General features: G+C 43.1%; 1 protein-coding gene across 3 annotated transcripts; it reads right to left on the bottom strand.

Annotated features, from left to right (window-relative positions):
* Positions 1 to 1270: 1270 nt before the first annotated feature.
* On the bottom strand, positions 1271 to 18449 carry CYB5A (cytochrome b5 type A). Of its 3 annotated transcripts, XM_075704531.1 has the most exons (5): positions 18293 to 18449; positions 7497 to 7625; positions 5805 to 5834; positions 3247 to 3281; positions 2265 to 2387 (listed from the first exon to the last, which is right to left on the bottom strand). In XM_075704531.1, exons 1-5 carry the CDS (start codon positions 18434 to 18436, stop codon positions 2309 to 2311), a joined length of 417 nt encoding a protein of 138 aa, XP_075560646.1. In that variant the 5' UTR covers positions 18437 to 18449; the 3' UTR covers positions 2265 to 2308. The 3 variants fall into 3 exon arrangements, with proteins under 3 accessions (XP_075560647.1, XP_075560646.1, XP_075560648.1); XM_075704532.1 differs by lacking the exon at positions 3247 to 3281 and having other exon boundaries at positions 1271 to 2387; XM_075704533.1 differs by lacking the exon at positions 5805 to 5834.
* Between the last annotated feature and the right edge of the window lie 3451 nt (positions 18450 to 21900).

Here is a 21900-nt window from a genome sequence, read left to right as displayed (position 1 = left end):
AGTTTTCAAAGCATTGCCTACTCAGCTCCGCTCACTGTGTTTTTGGTTCACGTTGGGGAAATTCCCTGCACATGTCAGCTGGACTGCTTTTAGATGGAACTGAGCTTGCATAGGTACTCCAGGGGATTGCATGTGCTTTGGCCCCCAATAAACATCCAGTATATGGGACCCAAACAGAGCTATACTATACTAAAACTCCCAAAACATATACAGCATGGAGAAAAGGCTTTTTGCAAGAAGTGTTTTGCCTTATGAATCCACTTTGATTGCACTACCCTGTCTGCTGATGTGGACATAATTATTCCAGTCTGAAATTCTTGCAAAAAAAGAAAAATATATGAAAGGTTAAGCTTTCTAAAATTGTTGTATTGTTTTTTTTTTTTTGCCTAACCTAGACTTGCAAATTTCAATGTTATTTTTAAAAACAAACAGAAAATTCAGAACTTCAAACTTGATTTATAAGTTACAGATAACCTTTAAAAAGGATTTATTAAGAAGTCAATGAAGCCTGAGTTTTTAAACTCAGCTTCACCACATTCAGAGGAAAAGCTAGGACAAAATAAGTTAGTGCTAGACACAGGCCCAAACACTGCCATTTATACTGCAGGTTATAATTTTCAAGGTAAAGAAGTTGATGTACTGTGAGTGTACATGTGTCTATATCTGTAAACCAAGTCCAACAGAACACATGAATACAAATGTAAGAGATCCTAAACACTTTCACAGCTGAAGCTGTACAAGATCTCCTTATTTGCTATTTAACAGTAAAGGAATTCCCACAATAAGGAATTCTTGAAGGATACCTGTATTGACATATTCCTACATATGAACAAGACAATCTCCTGAAGTCACAGCACTTCCCCCCCCCCCTTTTTTTTTTGAAGCTGCGTTTACAGTGTACTATCTTTCAGTTTGATTTGACTTGACACAGGGCCTAAACTGCATGCAACTTCCCTGGTGCCGCCAAGAGGCGGCCCTTGGACTAGTGTTTCAAGTCCTGAGGTATGTTTGGGAGGCTGAACTTACAGGGCCAAACCACTGTTAAGTCATTAATTGGTGTTGAGGTTATGCTGATGAAAACATTTACCTAAGCTAACTGCTCCATAGTACACTTTTCCCACTTCTTGTATGCAACTTCCCTGCGTAGGGGAAGTATCTTGACTTTCAGGACACACCATCAAACAGGTACTTCTAAGAAGTGTCCCAATATGCAAGAGCATCCCTTCCAATGCCTTCAAAGAAGTTTAGAATGAACATATTTGAGCCAGCATGAGTAAGCAATTAAACTTTTATTCATGGTCATTTACATATGACTAAAAATGTTCACCACAAAATGCAAACTTTCAGTTATCTTGTATTTAGCAGTGAAAATAGTCATCTCTTCATAGTAAAGCACCAAGGAGCACATCACAGAGCAGTCAGAAACAGATTCCATGTATCAATTTTTCCCCTCACAACACACATGACAAAGATTTTATAAAAAGTCTAAAAGTTCCAGAACAAATTCTAGAATCACCTGAGTGCTTGGCAGGAACAGTATTATTTAGTAGCAGTTACATTACCTGTAGTGGAATTTACATAGCACTTTTTCTGCCTTTTTTGCAAAGAGCTACTTTTCACAGAATTGAGACAGACCTAATAGGGTCAAACATTGTGTTTCACAGTTCACCTGAATTTTTCAATGGGCATCAAACAGAACAGCTTGCTAGCAGGATTATCTACAACAAGAGCAGATGTCAGGAGGAAAGGGAAAAAAAATCAGCTCATTATAGCCCAATTGGTACAGCCCAACTGCTTACAGGCACCTATACCTACTACTCCACTCAGCTTTTTCCATTACATTTAATTAGCATTTCAAACATAGTACATTAAGAAGACAACATGATTTTAAGTTAAGTTGTGTACATGCACAAATACATGTACACAGCTTTGGTAGTCATTTAAAGCTGTAAAATTTATATATAAGAGTCCTATGGACCCCACTACAGATTAAAAAGAGAAATAACCAGAATCAGAGTATTACATACAAAACAGTATTCTAACACAGAAACAAATACAGTTATGAAATAATTCATTAGAGAATAAACTTGTTATACAAAAAGAGAAGTGCTGCCTTTTTATTGCTTCAGAACAGCAAATAAGAAGGCAACATTAAGAAAAAGTGCACAGCAGAAAAGAATTGTTCAATTTTCTGAAAAAGTTGGAATTTTTCTTCAGACATCAGGCTTTTGTCTGGAAACATATTGGGTTAGGATTGCTTATATTCTCCCAGATCAGTCTCTTCTTACATTAGTTCGCAGTAAGGTGCTTACTCTGACATGTAGGAACGATACATCAGGGCCACGATAATTGCTGCTACTGCTGGGATCACCCAGTTGGACCATGAACTAGAAGGAAGTTTTTGAAATAGCAGTTTAGGGAGTGACAACCAGCAAGTTTAAAACACACAACCAAAAAAGTCACTGCTTAAAGAAGTCCTTCCTCCCCACCCCAACAAATACGTTCATGTTATGACAACAGAACACCTGAGCTAGCCAGTAATACTCAAGCCAAGTAAAAAAGCTTGTACTGTTAAGGCTTTGTACTAGAGCTTACAAGAAGTTTGCTTACGAGAGAATAGTAAGACTCTAGACATGTTCAAAGTCATCATGTGCTGCCCAGAATATTATTCTTTCAAAGGCCATTTAAGTAGCAGCATCATATGACACTTTCAAGCACCCAAGCTCCCCACTCAGAGGTGCATGGAACAGTCCTCTGAGGTTTCAGCAGTAGGCAGTTGTCAGCAGGATATAACTTTTTTTAAAGTTTGATTCAGTGGTGTTCCAAAGTGTTCTTTCCACCCCCTCCCAATTCCAAAAGATTTTCCTTCTTAGAGACACGATACTCTTATTTCCCTTAGATGCAACTGGTGTAGCAAGTCTTAAAAGTAAGGTGTCCACGTCAGTAAAAAAAGTCAGCTATGGCACCAAGTATCTTCTATTCACCTGACAGCCTCCAGAAATGAAGGCTTGTGCAACACAAACCATTTGTTAGAGACTGATGCATATCAATGTGAGAAAAAAAATCCAGGCATTAAGCTAACATGCTTGTAAAGTGGTACACAGATGCCAACTTGGACTTTACATAGAACAGAAATTTTCATGCACCATCCTCTGACATATAAGCTTCCAGCAGGCAGAAGCTATTCAGCTTCCTAAGCTTCAGAAACATAGTGAACCAAGTTTGACATCAGGTGTCATACTATACCTGGCATTAGACTGAGTAGTGGTAATAAGAGTTTCCTGGAAAGCAAAGAATAAAGAGATATTTACATCAGGCAGACATCCCTCTCCATCTTAACTAGCCCCTCAACTGCTCAAAACTCATTAAATGGGACTAATTTAAAAACAACTCAGTGCATTGCATTTGGAAAGCATTTTCTCAGAATTCCTATAACAGACTGTTATATTAGAAGCTAGCTAGCAGCAGTTTCTGTAGTCAATATTGCATCAAAAGTTATTTAAAAAATACCACCACAAGGAATTTTGCTGCAAGTTTTCCATGAAGTTAACTTCAACCTCAGGTGACTAAAGCTTTTCAAATGTCACCTAAAAGACAAAGATCCCTTACTTGCCTAAAATCTAATTGAAAAGACTCTGAATTAATACACAAATACTTCTTATATGGAACCTACATGAAGAAAGCTACTAATTTACATCAATAAGGCTTATTAAACTAATTTTTAGTGTGGTGTTTCAGACTGCATAAGAATCAGTCAAATTATTATAGTTGTTTCTGATATTGGTTTGGATTTCTTGTTCAGCTTCCACAGAAAGAGCAGCACTACAAGATCAAATCCCAGTTGGGTACATGTGCACAATTTATATGAAGACTTATTAATTTGAATACTACTAATTGCACATGGTCCTAAGTGCATTTAAAAGATTCAAGCATTAAAACTGTACTAAAATTTAGTGGTACAAGCTGAAAAAGTAATTGCTTTAGAATCAGAATATTTGCAATTCATTTAAAGAGTGAAAGATTCCTAACATCCTCTCACAGGTTCAAATAGGCTACTTTTTCAAGCACCCAAATCATCACAAGTTTACATGTGACAAATACCATGTTTAAAAGGATAAGACTCAGTGATTACATCTATATTGGGTTTGTGAACGCTTCCATGAAAAACTAATCCCGAAGCCAAACAGTATGGAAGAGCTTGTGCCCACACTATCAAGGCTAACATCTTCCACAACAGACTTGCCACTTCTAGGGTGAGGGGATGTTTCCCCCACACACACCAAGACAGCAAGAAGAACACGGCCCAGTTCAACAAAAACTTGGTTTTAAACAGTATGACACTGGACACGTACACTGGGTGTACTTTAAATACACAAGAAGGACATTTGACCGCACAAGGCCTTCTGACAGCTCCTAGAGAGCCACGGCACACAGGGCCTAACCTGTCACATTACACACCCAGAACACAATGCAGAGTAAAACTGTCTTATCAGCTATGTACACATGTCCTGCTGGAGGAAAGTGCTTCAGCTTTCTTCTGGAATGATGGAACACACACGTGTAGCCTAGGTAACTATGGCCAGCACTAGAACAAGGGAATAAGCCAAATAGCAGCATAGTAAAAAGTCATTTGGATACATCTTAACTCCCAACTGACCTCACTCTGGCCAAACTAATATTCAAAGTACTTCAGTTCAGTTGAAGTTCCTGTGAGCTTAGTCAAAGGACTGTATTACTACAACTTGCACTAGGCAGTCTGCTTTTCAGTTGCATCTGTGGTTGCTGCTCTTACAGCTTAAGAGTAAGTTGCCTAAATTTTCAAAAGAAATCTAAATAGCAAATGTTATTCTTGGTGGGAAGAAGCTCTGAATTCCAGACACCACTCCATTTTTTATTTTATTAGTATACTAGTTCCAGTCCTTAATTAATAATACAGTTAATAATTACTATAACAAACATTTCTGTGTATATACATTTTTTTTTTAACTTTCTTTCCCTTAACTTATTCATATTATTGGCAGATCTTACAAGAGTGCTTGTTTCTTAAAAGTAATCTCTCAACAGCAAGAGTAAGGTACTATTCCTACTACACTTCATTTCAAAGTAATCTTCAACTACTTAAGTGCACTGCTGTACTGTTAAGCCAGCCCTGAGCAAACATCCTCTATAGACGCAGCAGCAACTGTACAAATTAATCCCTGATGCACTTGCTCCTTTAAGGGACACCTGAATTTTACAAGTTTGGTAGTTGAGTGCCAACACACTTTATTCTATTAAAGTTAGAAAAAAAAAATTAGAAAATAAGTGCAATACTGCATTGACAGGACACTCAAAGTCTACTGAAAAAGTCAGGAAGCAAAGAGTATTTTCACCTTGAAAAGGGTTGCAAACTAACTTATCTATAATACAGCAATCTATATCCTATATCTACTAGTGTTATCAACACATTGTTAAGCACCACATTTTCCCCACAAACATGTATTGGTTTAATCCATTCTGTCTATAAACTTTTTTTTTCTTAAACTGAATACCAGAAAACCATTGACTGATTCTAGACTCACCTTTTTGCTATAGTGTAATGCCATCACACTTAATAACCTCTTGGTTCAAAACCACACAAATTAAAGAAAAGAACAGCTAACATGAAGAATAAGTTGAAGCCAGATCAACAGGTTTAAGAGATTTATGACCTGAAACACTACACTTAAAACTGAATTATTTTTGCCTCTGGGTGTATACCATTCCAAGAGACACCGTTCCTAATGACTAAAAGAAACAACGTGGCATTTCAAGAAAATACTCACTGTTGGTTTCTGAAGCTTCCCTCTATCATCCTGCAAGAAAACAAGCAAAAACCCCATTTAGACAAAAACACAAAGCATTCAAATAACATTTATCACTAAATTCAGTTTGCAATTCTATTCTGTTAATGTGTACCTATTTTTACCTACGAAACAGACTTGCAAAAGAGCAGATATCAAGGTATGATTTTGAGCTACCATAAACAAGATCACTTCCTTAAATAACACTTCCCAGGATACAATGCAGAAGTGAAACCCAAGTCCCCAACATATTTCAGTATTTCTTGTGCCCATGTTTTTGCATTTCTTTTGTCTCTAAACAGTACACATAACCTTAGCTTATACACCAATTACAATCATATTAGTTTACTTCTACCTAGTCTACTCATTATCAGGCAAAGTCATCTAACTCATTTTGGTCCAATGTACAGTACAGAGATCCCAAATTCTATGGATCTTTCACAAACTCATTAAGTTCTACTTGAAATAGTCACATTTTGCTACAAAAAAGCCCAACAGTATATAATCCTGACAGCACTGCATTTGTACACTAAACTATCAAGCTGTTAGTTTCATATCAAATGAAGACAGGCACTTGTCAGACAACGAACTGGACTGGTGACCAGGTTAAGAAAACTTTACTGGCAAAACTGCCACCCGGAAGAGATAACAAGCCTGCAAGGTTACAAATATGCATCAGAGCAGAATTATTTTGCATGAGGAGAAGCTACACTATTAACATTTATCAAGAGAGGACCTAAACCCAGTACAAGATCAGGAATCTTACTGTGAAATATGCTGCTTAAGACAGTGATATTTACCCCAAATATAAGACAAAACAGAAGAGGAAAAGAGAAAGGCAGGGACAGGCACTAGAGTAGAGCAGACGGGCACACTATCAGCCTAAGTCTCTAACAAGTGGTTTTCAAGTATTAAGACACAGGAGAGCTTAAAAATAAAAAAGGCCTATCTGAAGGAAGCCAAGGCAGCAGCTCTGCAGCTAGCAATAAAGCATTCAAAGCTTGAGGCAGCACAAAGGTGCTTGTTAAAAGTACAGGAAAGGGTAAGGACAGTATAGAAAAGAGGAAGTGACAGATGATCCAGTAGGAAGTGATCATAAACAACCCTGAGAACTACCAGTAGGGAACACTGACACAGCACAAAACAGGGGGAGCCAGAGAGGGGGAAGACAGAGCATCAAACTAGAAGATGCTTAGAGTAACAGTTTTCTAAATGTACATATGAAGAGCCAGGATTGTATTTTTAGATCCAGACAGAAAAGTCTAGCATATATATTGACAATGATGAAAGAATGAAAGCAGCTGTTAGTAACCACTCTGCATACTGACATAAGAAAAGGTCTAGACATTCTGATATGCCCACCTTCAGGGGTTATAGTCTCATTATAAAGCTCACAGTGTTCACCAGAGATGGCATGATTCCATATTCAGTTTATTTGAGAACTAGGCTGTAAAATATTTCAAAGCAGCAAACTCTTAGATGTGACCACCCTTATGCTACACTAATCAAATCCCTTCACATTGGGGGAACCTATCCCCTGTCCAGGTCTATCCACAAACAGCTGCAGGGCCAGCATCCAACCAAAGTAGCAGCTCTCCTTTTTTCTAAAGTAAATTAAGAGAAATAACTAGACACAAAAACACGATAGTAGTACGGTTACTCTCACATACTCACCGGATGAAGTTCCCCAACAATAAAGGTTTCTGACAGTGTCCTTGCATCTGTGGAATGGCCAACATCTTCAAAGTTCTCAGTAGCATCTCCTCCAGCTTGCTCCCTGAGGACCTCTTCACCACCCGGGTGCTGCAATTTTTAATGAGTTTGGGTTTGTTACTGAAAACCATTCCACATTCTAAAAACCTAAATTCTTAATTTCTAAAAATAAATAAATTGTCCATACAAAATCAGCTTTTAGACTTTTTGTAGCAAACATAAGCCTCTCTGAATAACTAGAGAGCTTTATATACTCTCTGAAGCCAAAACCAAGGAAGCTAAGTTTCTATGCCATTAGCGACAGAGCAATAAGAGGCATTACCCCTAGCAACAAAAGCATTTAGAACATTATGGTAATCAGTCTTTTAATAGCCCAACTATTAGCTAAAGTTGCATTCCATGTCCTCACTTCTGCAGGAAATGTGTATTTTTATCCAAACAACACTTTATACGGCAAAAGAATAAAAGCCAAAAGGTGTAAGTTGTAGCAAGAACATTCCAGGTACATGCAACAAAAGAGCTATTCACAAGAAGAGCAATCAAGCACTGAAACAAGTTGGCAAGGGAGCACACAGAATCTCCATCTGTTGAGGTTGCCTAGACAAGGCACCAAGGAACCTGACCTTCAAGTTAATCCTAGTTTGAGCTGAGGGTTGGACCAGATAACTTCTTTTGGCAGGTTATTTTATGATCATCTAGTAAGCCAGCTACTTTGGAACTGCTGAAGCACAACTGAAAGCTCATAAAAGACACTAGAACAGCAATTTGGTTTTAGCAGACTATGGTAATCCCAAAATGACATTGCTAATAAAACCACTGAGATGTACAGAAGTCATGTCCCATATCTCCTAATACCTCAACCCACCACCATTCCTTTAACCTAAATCCCTGCTCTCCATTTACTTTTATTCTTCCCTGGGACACGCTTTTGGGACTGCATGCAGTTCTACATTTCTATCTGTCAAATAACTCTGTATGTACTGCAAAATTTATCACATCGTCTAGTTCAGTGATTTTTCTCAGTTTCAAGTTACTCATTCATATAACAGATAAGTAACATGCCATAAAAATTCACCACTCAACTTCTAAGTAGGAAGCTACTACATAAACACCAGGAATGATTAGGTAAGGAAGATGAAAACACTTTAGTACTACTGTCTTGGATTAAGGCAACCATGAAATAAGTTGTAACACTTTACCAGTGACACAGGAAATAAGGTTTTGAAGCCCCAATTCTATTTTTAATGCTTCTGACTACAGGATCTAAAATGATGAAAAAAGGCAAAATTTCTACTATTTAGCATCATCTTGCCTGCAGTATAGCTGAACAGAAAGGCTATGCTTAGACAGCAGATTAAAGAAATGGCATAAACATTTCTACTAGTCTAGGCAATTCAGGTTAGGATTTACTTCAAATCCACCATAATAGCCTCCTATCAATCATTCTCTTCCAACAGAAGTTAAACTTGTTCATACAGATCAGGAAGACACTATTAGTACCAGTTTCCAGCAGCACCAAAACTCCAAAACTTGAATCTTTGCATTAAAAGCAGATGTTTGTTTTAATAGATTAAGAAAGTTGCCTTTTTTTTTTAGAAAAAACAAAATCACCCAACACTTTTTTTTTTTTTAAAGAGCCAAGATACCAGATAGAAGGGTAAGGGATCCCTACCATGACTAAGCAAAAGCAAGATTAAGCAATCGATAGAGAGATTAGGCACAGCAGCCGAGCCAAAAAAGGTTAAAAGAGTGCATGCAGAGTAAAGATTATGCAAGCAGACGTGCAAATACAGTATGCTCACCAAAATCCTGCCCTTGAATCTATTCTGATAAGTATTCAGGGAAAGGACTGGACAAAAGTTGAGGGATCACTCAAGTTCAATGCCTTGAGATATGTAGTACATTTAAGAAGCTGAACTTAGGTCTACCAGGCTCTCCCAGATATTGCCACAACTAAGCCTTCAAAGAATTCCTCCAGCAACATGGAGTTTAGGGGTGGGGTTGGTTTTTTTTTTTTAAAATACCATGCTAAAAAAATTGCGCTCCACAAAACAGGAAAATATATGTAGCATCTTCAGCACAAAAGGTGGCAAAACTCCTTGGAAAACATGCTTAATAAACAAGATATCAACAAGTAGCAAAAAGAACTGAAGTTAAACTACCCATACAGCACTACTAGCTTGAGTAGCACATGCACTCGTACTCATGCATTGCAATGAACCCAAACCCTACTCATACATTAGATAAAACAAGTGCATCTACACCAATGCATGTAGCATGGACAACAAACAGCAGGAGCTGGAAGCCCTTGTGCAGCAGGATAGCTATGAGTTGCATCGTTGCCATCACAGAAACATGGTGGGACAACTCTCATGACTGGAGTGCTGCACTGGATGGCTATAAGCTCTTCAGAAGGGATAGGCATGGAAAGAGAGGCAGTGGGGTGGCTCTGTATGTTAGGGAGTGTTTTGACTCTATAGAGCTCAACAGTGGTGATAAGGTCAAGTGCTTATGGGTAAGGATGAGGGGGAAGGCCAACAAGGCAGATGTCCTGTTGGGAGTCCGCTATAGACCACCCAACCAGGATGTAGAGATAGATGAACTGTTCTACAAATGGCTGGCAGAAGTCTCGCAATCGCCAGCCCTTGTTCTCATGGGGGACTTCAACTTGCCAGACATCTGCTGGAAATACAACACAGCAAAGAGGCAACAGTCTAGGAAGTTCCTAGAGTGTGTGGAGGATAACTTCCTGACACAGCTGGTTAAGTGAGCCTACCAGGGGAGATGCCTCACTTGACCTGCTGTTTGCAAACAGAGGAGGACTCATGGGAGATGTCATGATCAGAGGCCATCTTGGGCTTAGTGACCACAATATGATAGAGTTCTCGATTCTTGCTGACGTAAAGAGGAGGGGCAGCAAAACTGTTACCATGGACTTCCAGAGGACAGACTTTGGCCTGTTCAGGATGTTGGTTGGGAAAGTTCCTTGGGAGGCAGTCCTGAAGGGCAAAGGGGTCCAGGAAGGCTGGGCCCTCTTCAAGAAGGAAGTCTTAAGGGCACAGGAGCAGGCTGTCCCCATGTGCCGTAAGACCAGCTGGCAGGAAAGACAACCAGCCTGGCTGAATAGTGAGCTTTTGCGGGGACTCAGGGAAAAAAGTAGAGTCTACCGCCTTTGGAAGAAGGGGCGGGCAACTCACGAAGAGTACAGGGATCTTGTTAGGTCATTCAGGGAGGAAATTAGAAAAGCAAAAGCCCAGCAAGAACTCAATCTGGCCACTGTCATAAGAGAAAATAAAAAAATGATTTTATAAGTACATCAACAATAGAAGGACAGCCAAGGAGAACCTCCATCCTCTGCTGGATGTGGGGGGAAACATTGTCACCAAGGACAAGGAAAAGGCTGAGGTACTTAATGCCTTATTTGCCTCAGTCTTTAATAGCCAGACCAGTCATCCCCAGGGTACTCAGCCCCCTGAGCAGGAAGACAGGGATGGAGAGCAGAATGGAGCCCTCATAGTCCAGGAGGAAGCAGTTAATGACCTGCTATGCCACCTGGATGCTCACAAGTCTATGGGGCCAGATGGGATCCACTGGAGAGTACTGAGGGAGCTAGCAGAGGAGCTTTCCAAGCCACTCTCCATCATCTATCAGCAGTCCTGGTTAACAGGGGAGGTCCCTGATGACTGGAGGCTTGCCAATGTGACTCCCATCTACAAGAAGGGCTGGAAGGAGGGCCCGGAGAACTACAGGCCTGTCAGCCTGACCTCGGTGCCAGGAAAGATTATGGAGCGGTTCATACTGAGTGCGCTTGACAGGCATGTGCAGGCCAACCAGAGGATGAGGCCCAGCCAGCATGGGTTCATGAAAGGCAGGTCCTGCTTGACCAACCTGATCTCCTTCTATGACCTGGTGAACCACCTGGTGGATGAAGGAAAGGCTGTGGACATCATCTACCTGGACTTCAACAAAGCCTTTGACACTGTCTCCCATAGCATTCTCCTTGGGAAGCTGGCAGCTCATGGCTTGGACGGATGTAGTCTTCACTGGGTAAAAAAACTGGTAGGGTAGCCAAGCCCAGAGAGTAGTAGTGAATGGAGTTAAGTCCAGTTGGCAGCCGGTCACAAGCGGTGTTCCCTAGGGCTCTGTTTTGGGGCAAGTCTTGTTTAATATCTTTATCAATGATCTGGATGAGGGGATTGAGTGCACCCTCAGTAAGTTTGCAGATGACACCAAGTTGGGTGGGAGTGTCGATCTGCTGGAAGGTAGGATGGCCCTGCAGAGGGACCTGGACAGGCTGGACCAATGGGCCGAGGCCAACTGGATGAGGTTCAACAAGGCCAAGTGCCAGGTCCTGCACTTGGGTCACAACAACCCCATGCAACACTACAGGCTTGGGGAAGAGTGGCTGGAAAGCTGCCTGGCCAAAAAGGACCTGGGGGTGCTGGCTGACAGCCGGCTGAACATGAGCCAGCAGTGTGCCCAGGTGGCCAAGAAGGCCAACAGCATCCTGGCTTGTATCAGGAATGATGTGGCCAGCAGAAGCAGGGAGGTGATTGTGCCCCTGTACTCAGCACTGGTGAGGCCGCACCTGGAATACTGTGTCCAGTTTTGGGCCCCTCACTACAAGAAAGACATTGAGGTGCTGGAGCGTGTTCAGAGAAGGGCAACAAAGCTGGTGAAAGGTCTGGAGCACAGGCCTTATGAGGAGCAGCTGAGGGAACCGGGATTGTTTAGCCTGGAGAAGAGGAGGCTGAGGGGAGACCTTATCGCTCTCTACAACTACCTGAAAGGAGGTTGTAGTGAGGTGGGTGTTGGGCTCTTCTCCCAAGTAGCTAGTGATAGGACAAGAGGAAATGGGCTCAAGCTGCGCCAGGGGAGGTTTAGATTGGATATCAGGAAAAATTTCTTCACGGAAAGGGTAGTCAAGCATTGTAACAGGCTGCCCAGAGAGTTGGTAGAGTCACCATCCCTGGAAGAGTTCAAAAAACAGGCAGACATGGCACTTTGTGACATGGTTTAGTGGGCATGGTGGTGTTGGGTTGATGATTGGACTGATAATCTTAGAGGTCCTTTCCAGTCTTAATGATTCCTAGTGTTTACTTTCATTATAAATAATCCAGCCACCAAGCCAGGAAACATGAAATTGCTACTCTACCCTTAATTGGTTTAGTGGTGGACTTGGTAGTATAGGTTAATGGTTGGACTGGATGATCTTAAAGGTCTTTTCCAACCTAAACGATTCTATGATTCTATATGGGCAGCTTCACTGAGGCACTCCAGCTTTTCTCTGTAGGATTAGTTTTTGATCTAACTAGTAACTGATCCCTCTGCCTACAAAACCGCAGTACTAGCATTACCACAGTGACCGTGACCAACCCTCTCAGTGGCTATCACACATCAGCTGAAGGGGACAAACTCACCCTGACCTCTGCTACCATAGCTGGACAACTGATAGTATTTTTCCCTCACATCAGCAAGACTAAGGTAGAGAGAATCAGATACAGAGTTCCTAACTTAGCACCTAACCAGCACTTAGCCACCTAGCAGATCTTACTAGTAACCTACCATACACACACAAAAGCACTTTGAAGCTAAACACTTTTTTTTAGATGGCACCTCTGCTTGAAGATGCAGCCTTGCAATCCCTCTGCACACAACTAGCACACAATACAAGCAATTAACAGAAAGACTTCACCTCCCCTAATGAAAGGTAACATCTGTAACATGTCATAAAGGGCAAGAAGTGACCTTTCTATCAAAAGCGAGCATTTTCTATAGTTCAATGAGTTTCTCAAAGTTTGTTTATACAGGGCCTTTGTTTACACTTCTGCATGGTAAACAAAGCTTGCTACCAGAATTTCTACTTTAATGAAGAGCATCTGGATAGACCCTGGAACTAGAAGCCCACAAGACTATACAGATAACTCCTAAACTGAAATCCTGCTGGTACAAATAACTGAAGTGGTTTTGCAGGTAAAACTGCGGTTCAAGGGAAATGAAAAATCTTTTGCTGATAAGTTAAGCTAGTCTAGCTGATTCCTAGGACATCCTGAATATAACAACACAGAAATTTAAGTTACATGCATAACAGAAGTCTGTACAAAGCCAGCACTAGTACATAGCACAGACTAATTCTTGACAGCAGCACATTAGAAAGTTTTAGATAAAGCAAATGAGCACTGCTCTCATCTGGCTCAGAAGTCTGTGATTACTTCATCCTGAACACCTATCACCCCTTCTCCCCCTTGGTACAGTCATGCAGCTTTCTCAGTGTCACAGTTCAAGACTATCAAAGTATAACTATCCCTCCTCCCTTCCCATACCGGGAGAATCAAATCTAGGTCCAATTTAGCTTTTGGGGAGATTAGCAGACATTTCCACCAGTGGCAGTCTTATAAATTCAAGTTTTTATTTCTGCACTACAGGGAATAAGAAGCAGAAAGGGGCAGCAACAGAGCCAGAAAGACCTGGAAAACGTCAGCTTTACTGTGCAAGATAGACAGACACTTGTTTGCTTTAAGGGCACTTTCATGTAGTCTGAACAGTCTTCAAATAATTTCCATCACATATTTAAGTTACAGGACAGAAAACTCATGTAAAATTTTAGATGCCTAGGAGAATAGATCTCTGTATGAGAGTGTATGTTTGAAAACCATCCTCAGGGTTTTAGATGAACAGCAAAAGAAATGGGCTGGGTGCCCATTTCCCCACTTACAAACAATCACAGCTTGCAGTGTCTTCCATACAAGAGCGCTAAGAAGTCCTATTTTTCAAAGCATTTTCAAATCTTCCTGCAACCTTCATCAGAGCTTAAAGAAGCAATAACACTGGTTTTGATACTTAGACTGCAAAGTTCTGAAATAAAAATTCATATGGTACATTGACAGACTTCAAAACATGCTAGTACCAGCACCTTTCGTTTAAGCTATTCATTACCTTAAACACAGAAGGTATTATGCTACTCCTCCACAATATCATTACACTGGATGAATGTAACTTATCACTACACAGTGGAGAGAACATTTTTCATTCTGACAGAATAAAACAATGTTTGTTTTTTCTGCACTTTATTTGATCAGCATTAACAAAACACATTTTGTGGGAGCTGTCCATTCCATTTAGAAACAGTGCTATGAAAGCACAAGTTCACACCTTATTAAAAACCCATTTCCACTGGCCATTAATATTTTTGCTAAATTATGACACCACCACCAACTGAAGTAACTTAAACAAAGCCATTATTAGATGAGTATGAACTACATACTGTAGTTAGTTTCCAGAATAAGGAATTTCTCTCAGGCAGAGATGTTTCTGTTCTTGTCAGCTTCTCTGCCTAGCTTAAGGAATCCAACGAAGTTCCCACAAAAGCCATAGGGAGGACTCTCACCACAATGGGAAGAGGATCAGGACATTCACCATTTCATTCTTATTTTTATAGGCCCAGCTACTCTTGTTTAGCTCATTAGATTGATGTCAAAGCCTAACTAGTGGGATTGCTTTATTAAACTATAGATAAATACTATCAAGCATTACCAACATACTTAATCCATTAATTGACATTTAATATTATTCACTTATGTAATTACCTGTAATACAGATACAGCCATAAGATACTGCTGTGAGTACACATGCATTTCTAGTAGCTATTTTCCCTTAAATGATGTAGGATCTGAAACTATGAAAAGGTTTCCCAAATTTTCTGTAATACAGGTCCGACAGCGTTTGAATGAAAAAGATGATATACAAGTTTCTGGTCTCAAGAAGTCTTTCATGCCAAGAGCTTTCAGATACTGCATTCCAAAAGCTGACATCTCAGGATTTCCTCTCCTAGAGGATATACTTTGATAATTGAAGAAAATTCATATATATATATTCAAGTTATAAAGTTTTCCTAAGATCTGCCATTTAAAAATATATAAAAAAGCAGTTGCTGGAATTTTCGTCTTCAGTAACCCCTAGGATAAAGTGTCAAAGTACACAATCCTTTCCTCCTCCAGCATTTCATCTGTATTTCAAATTATCTTTTCTAAGCCTTGTCCTTAGGAAACCAAGCTAATACGGTCACACCATGCAATGCCTCTACTCCTTTTTAGCCTCACCACTCCCAACACACATACATCACCACCCCCAGGTCCACTTAACTTCAGTCAAGTGTTCACAGAGGCTGATAGTTCCCAGAAACCAAACATGTTTCACTAAACATCTATAAGCTTTATGAAGAGACAACTGCTGGTCAGAGGAAATACACCCTTTAGGCATTGTAATGGAGTGAAAGGCAGCAGCATACTTTCACTTACTAGGCATGAGAGCATCCAGGGTGTCTTTAGCACTGCAGCACTATAAAGTTTTCTTATTGATTGTAAAGTTGAAAATACTTCCATGGGTTAACACAGTGGCTGGAAAGATTGCTTGTTGAATTAAGAAATGGCACTGGTAAAGTCAGCTTCCGTTCCCAGTTCTTCACTGCCTAGTAAACTGATACTTTTATTTATTCACTACTTGGGAAGCACAGGAGTGAGGTGATGCTTTAGCAGTGCATCCTCTTTAGTACTACTGGACTTATTTTAGCAGCCTAGATTTAATTCTTGAAATATTTTAAGCTTTTCTACTCCTGCAAGGAACTGCAGGGAGTAAACCCCAGTTTGACCAATAATGCTACTGAAACAGCTAACGTAATCCCCATTTCACTGAGAAGTGTTTACTGGGCTCCAGAACACACCAGCAAGAGGCTAACTCCAATTTCTCCTCCTCTGTCACACGTAAACACCTCAGGGTGCCTGACAGTATGGAAAGAATTAGCACATCACTTGATAACTTAACCAGGTATCAAAAGTGCTAAAAAAAAAAAAAGAATAAAAGAAGTATCCTATGAAATATTTTAATCCAGGGGTTGCATCCCAAAAATCACCAACACAATGAACATGACAATATCCAAGCACTTTCCTTAGGAGTATAGCTTCATTTAGATACTTTATTGAAAATAGCTATCCAATCTCATTCATTTATTTCAGAATATGACCCAGAAATTTCAGCTCCACAACCAGCTATATTCTATTGAAAACTGTTTAATGTGAGAATAAGATGTGTACCAGAGTGTATCAGACATCCCGCAGTTGTCCCAGAAACAACTATTTAACTGCTTACAGACAAGCTGAATTATTTTGATATGCTGCTGAATTAGCAACGTTGTCCTGAAGGCCAAAATGAAGGCTTTCTTGGAGAATTTGCACAAAGCAGCACTTCTTAGTATTTACAAATTTCATCACACGTACTTAAGGAAGAGGCTGTCAGCTTGTTTGTACAACTAAAATTCAAAAGCTCATTAGATCCTGGATTTTTTTGTCAAGTCTGTTTTTCTTCCTTGGGTTGGATTTGGGGGTGGGTGTGGGTTCCCCCCCCCAATCTGGAAGTGCTTATACAATTATGTATTAACCAAAACTGATCAAGTTTCCAAGACCAGCTACTTCAATTTCTCAGGCTGCATGAAAAACTGCATTCTCCTCCAGGGTTTCTACAATTACATTGGCCTTGCCTGCAAAACCAAACAAACATTTCCATAACTAAAGGATGACAGACCAGGGACAGAGCCAGATGAAAAATAATCAAGAATGAAAAATAATCAGGAGGGAGTCAGTATATCAGTTTCACGATCTGCCTTGCTGAAAAGCCAAACAATTTGTGCTGGCACATAGCTTCAGAACAAAATACTACCTGTATCAACACTACCTTTGAAAAATTGCTTGTTGACCTCTTATTCGCAAAAATGCTTAATTTATACTTTGATTTTCAAAATGTGGTTTACAACCATAAAAATCAAGACGGGGCCCCAGAACAACTGAGGCTTGAATTCTGTCATGTCTCTACCAATCTGAACTATATTCTCAGAGAAATTAATGTAAGTCTACCATAACACTTTTTAATTGGGTGCTAGATCTTTGCAGATTGAGAGTAATGGGAGTGAGGGAGCAAACTCAAAATATCACTAACAAATCCTAGCTACATTTAATACTAAAAAAAAATTGCTCACTAGTTGCATTTCTGCATCTCCACAGAAGAATGTTTCAGTCCAGTAACTAAAACGCTTCTTTATTAACCATGACTATCAATGATTACATCAATTGTTCATCATCAGCAAGTGACCGAAAATGTCAATCGTTAACTGGGGGGGAATAAAAGGAAGTAAAACCACAACCAAAGGCATTCAACCTGACCGCTACAGAGTCTGAGCTTCTGCAGGTTGGCAGCACGGCGCTGCACGCCCACGCTGAGCCTAGCAGGAGCGCGGGAAGAGCACAAAGCCTTCAGGGAACTTCGGTTTCCACCACGGCACAAAGTTGAGGGGCAGGTGAAGGGAGGCAGCAGCTCCCAGCAGCGCCTTACCCGCGAGTGGGGGGCGGCCTGCTCGGCACACTCGGGTTCCTCCTGCCCTAGAGGCGGCCGCTGCCCGGAGCCCCCCCCCGCCGGCCCCCCGGGGCCCGAGGCCGCCGCACGGCTGTGCCTCTGGAGCGCTATCGCGGCCGGCCGAGGGCGGCACCTCGCTAGCCGCACCCGCGGCGGCCGCCCGCCGCCCGGAGGAGGCCGACGAGGGCCCGCAAGCGACAGCCCCCGCTCCGCCCCTGCCGCCGCGCCCCCGGCCACAACGCGGGGAGCCGGGCGGGCCAGCCGGCGAGCCTGCACCGCCCCACCGCGCTCAGGGGGCCGCTGGCACCCGCAGCGTCCCGGCAGCGCGGCGCCGGGCTCCCCCGCCGGGCACCCACCTCGTCCAGAAACTTGGTGACATCGTAGATGCGGTGGTGCAGGATGATCCAGGTGCTCTGGCTGTTGTTGTGCTTCTGCACCTCCTCCAGCCGGTAGTACCGGCCCCGCCACGACTCGCCCGCCGCCTCCCCGGAGCCCACCATGTCCCCCTCGGCACTGGCGCCTCTGCCGCCCCGCAGCAGCCTACAGCCCCGCTCGCGGGCGCGCACGCCCACTGGCGCCCAGCCGCAAGCCTATCACCGCCCGCCGCCGCCCCGCCCCTTCGCCCGCCCCCTCCACGCCGGCTTCTCATTGGCGGAGCGAAATGCCTTTCAAAGAAGGCGTCAGGCTGGCGACGGCGGTGGCCGCGGGGGCGGGACTTGCGGGGCGGGTCGGCGGCCTCGTGCCCCGCCCTCCCCCCCCCCACCCCGCCGCGGATGGGAGCGGGGGCCCTCCACGTGACTCAGGCGCCGGTCACGTGCCGCGCCGCGCTCGCGCGGGGCTGGCGACAACGGGGGCGAGCGGCGGCCGCGGCCGGCTTCTCGGCGACCCCGCGGCTTCTCCCCCATTCCCCCCACCCCCTCCCCAGCAGCGGGCGAGACGCGCCCCCAGGGGAGGCGACCCCGGCTACGAGCTCGTCCCCTGTGGCAAGCGGTTGGCTGCGGTGAACGCCGGGCCGCGGGGCGACGGGCTGATCGTTTACCTTCTCCCCGCCCCCCCCCCCGCAGCCTTTCACCCCCACGGCTGCCGCCGCTTGTCTCCGCGGGAGCGCCCTGCCCTCTGCGCCCCGCTTTTCCACAGGGAAAAGGCACGCACCCCCCCCCCCCCAGCACCCCCCACCCGCGCGGGGGGGTTCCTCGCGCCGCGGGCGGGAGGCGCGCGGCTGCGGCGGCGCCCCGCGTGGCCCGTGAGGGAGCCCGGCGGAGGCGGCCTGAGGGGCGTCCCCGGCAGAGGTGCTGCCTCACGGCTCCGCGGAGCCCCCCCGGCTGTCGCAGGAGCCCCTCGCCCTGCCTTGGGGGAGCCCTGCCTTGCGCCGAGGCTTCCCTGTGACAGCCGGCCTGCCGCGCTGCCCGGCGGGCTGAGGGCGCAGGGGGCAGCGCCTTGCCCTTCTCTGGGTGACGGCCTTTCACCCGCCCGCCAGCCTGCCTGCCTTCAGTGTCGTTTAAGCTAAAGCCTGGCGCCTTTGCTCTGGCCTCAGATGTGTTTGACGGCTTTCTTTGCTTGTTGGGCCGGAATGGGTCCCCGTCCCCTTCACGGCAGTGCCCCGCGCTGCGCTACCAGCGCTGGGTCATGTCCGTGTGCTGCTTGGGTGCCTCAGCAGTAGCCCCGTGTACCCCCTCCGGTGTGATTACAGGCCGGGGCTTTTCTGTGGGTTTTTTTTTTACAGCATAACTTTACTGAGAGAGAATTTACCCAATGCGTCCTGTCGAGACCCCTTTCCTCGAAGCTGGCGCTTAGGTAGTTGTCCCGCAGCCTGTGCGTTTGCTGTTGGTTGTCAGCATGCGGGACAGCTTCACGCTTCCTCGCTGAATGCCACCATGATCTTCAGACCCCGACTCCAGTTCATTACAGTCAGCCCTAATGGGAAGAGTAGCTACTGTCCCTCGCAGCTTGGTGTCGTTCTCCGCTTTAATAAGGTCGTTACTGAAAATAACAAATATCTCCGCCAAGCTCTGTGATTTACCTGTCTCTTCTGACAGTAAACCAGCAATAGCCATTCTCTGATGTCCTGTGGTGCTTTCAAGTTCATGTGTTGTGATTATCAGCATCTAAAGATGTAATTTCTCCCACACACGTTAAGCTCTCCTTCTTTTACAGAAGGCAGCTGGGTTTATTTCCTATGATTTATAACTGGTAGTTCTATGTTAACTGGTACTTCCCTCCTTACCCTCTCCCCTGAAGGGAGAAGCCATTTGCAAGCACTCTGTCCCATTAGCTTTTAAGATGACTGGCAAGATTTAACTTACGCTGAATACGGCCAGTGCTTTCCCCAGGGGAGTTGGCATCAAACAGCAAGTGGATCACTGGAGCGTTGCAGCATGTGTTTTACAGCATCGTTGCTACAAAAATCCCCAGTTGGCCATTTAGGATTCTTTTAAACATGATGAAAGCTGAGGACACAGCTTTCATTTCTGTGTTTGCGAACGGACAAGGTTTTTTTCTCATTTGTTTAAAACGGTCTTTTCCCTTAAGCTGTAGCTTTTGAAATTCTCTGATGAAGTGATAGTCTTGGCTGGCATTTTAAAAAAATCTACTTTTCATGATTGCTAGAAAAAACTTGAAATGTGTTTTAAGGGTAAGAAGCAAGGAAACATTATTTTCTTTAAAAATTACAGTTATAAAACACTGATCTTGTGATTTTTCTAGGATATGACTGAGGTTAATCTTTTTAATGTGTTACGCTGGAAGCAAGGCAAAACAAAATCAGAACAGCAAAGTTATCTTTGACATTGTTCCTCAAAAAATGTTTCCGGTTCATCATTTTTGGATCACGATTTGCAAAATTGCTTTTCAGGTGAATACCTGGTGACTTCATAAAATTTGGAAACAAAATATTTATTGCTGTCTTCACTGTGCTGGTAAGACCATTTCCAAAAATGGTTTTAGGGTTTGGAGGGGGGAGAACTATTAAAAGTTTTTTTCTGGTATGCAGTGTTTGTTCCTGGCTTTTCATAACAAGCAGACTTTCTATCTGCCTGTTTTTCTTTGAAACACTTTGATTGAGAAAGGTGCTGTAGTTAAAAGGTGTATTTTCTTTAAAAAATGAAATGTTAGATATTCTTTTTTGTCATAAATATTCTAGTTCCTTTACACTGAGCCTGACCTGTGCTGCAATACATGGGAGTGTACAGCAGGCATCCCACAGGCCAGATGACAGCCATAACTTCATATTACTCCTACTCACATGAAATTTGTTAGTATTGCATCAAAGGATCACATTGTCAGTCTGAAATTCTCGTTCTTTTGGTTCTTCTTTTTAATGCTTTTTAGGAAGTTCCAAAAATGACGGAGTTGCAGCACATCTGCTCAGCAGTATGACAGTGAACATACATGTACTCTGTATTCTAACTTTGCATGAAATATCAGGTCATGTGCACTTCAAGATAATGATTGTGGCCTGAGCCCAAAACTGCCTCATACTCTTGAAGACAAAATATAGTCAATAATTTCTATTATAAAGGCAAAGCTTAGGATATGAGAGACAGCTTTGGTAGAACCACTGCATGTCTAATCACATTCGACTGCAAATACCAGCTACGTTTTCTTCATCTTTTGATAAGTATGTAGGAGTGTACCCGTTAAAAATTCTCACCAAGACAAAATGCTGTTCTTCATACGTTTCTCCTTTGAGAGCAAGAATGGGAGAGCAAATTGTCTGTGTTCATTGTTAATATATAGCTGAATGTGATTCTGGATTAGTACAGCTTTAGTCTTTTGTAAGACTGTACTCAGTTCTGCATAGGTTAGAATACAGTGTTCACCTGTGGCTTGAGAAGAGAGATGGATTTAAGCAGGGAGCACACAATTTCCCTGTACCACTGGGAAGGGAGCCCGGTCTGGAGAAAAAGGAAAAGATTTCCAGTGTACCTCTGTGTTTCTGTAGTTTTCATTCTCTCCGACAGGCCAG

The sequence above is a fragment of the Pelecanus crispus genome, chromosome 2 (genome assembly GCF_030463565.1).
Source record: "Pelecanus crispus isolate bPelCri1 chromosome 2, bPelCri1.pri, whole genome shotgun sequence".
NCBI classification, from domain to species: domain Eukaryota; kingdom Metazoa; phylum Chordata; class Aves; order Pelecaniformes; family Pelecanidae; genus Pelecanus; species Pelecanus crispus.
The sequence above is the reverse complement of the archived record's forward strand: the minus strand, read 5'-3'. Positions and strand labels throughout refer to the sequence as shown.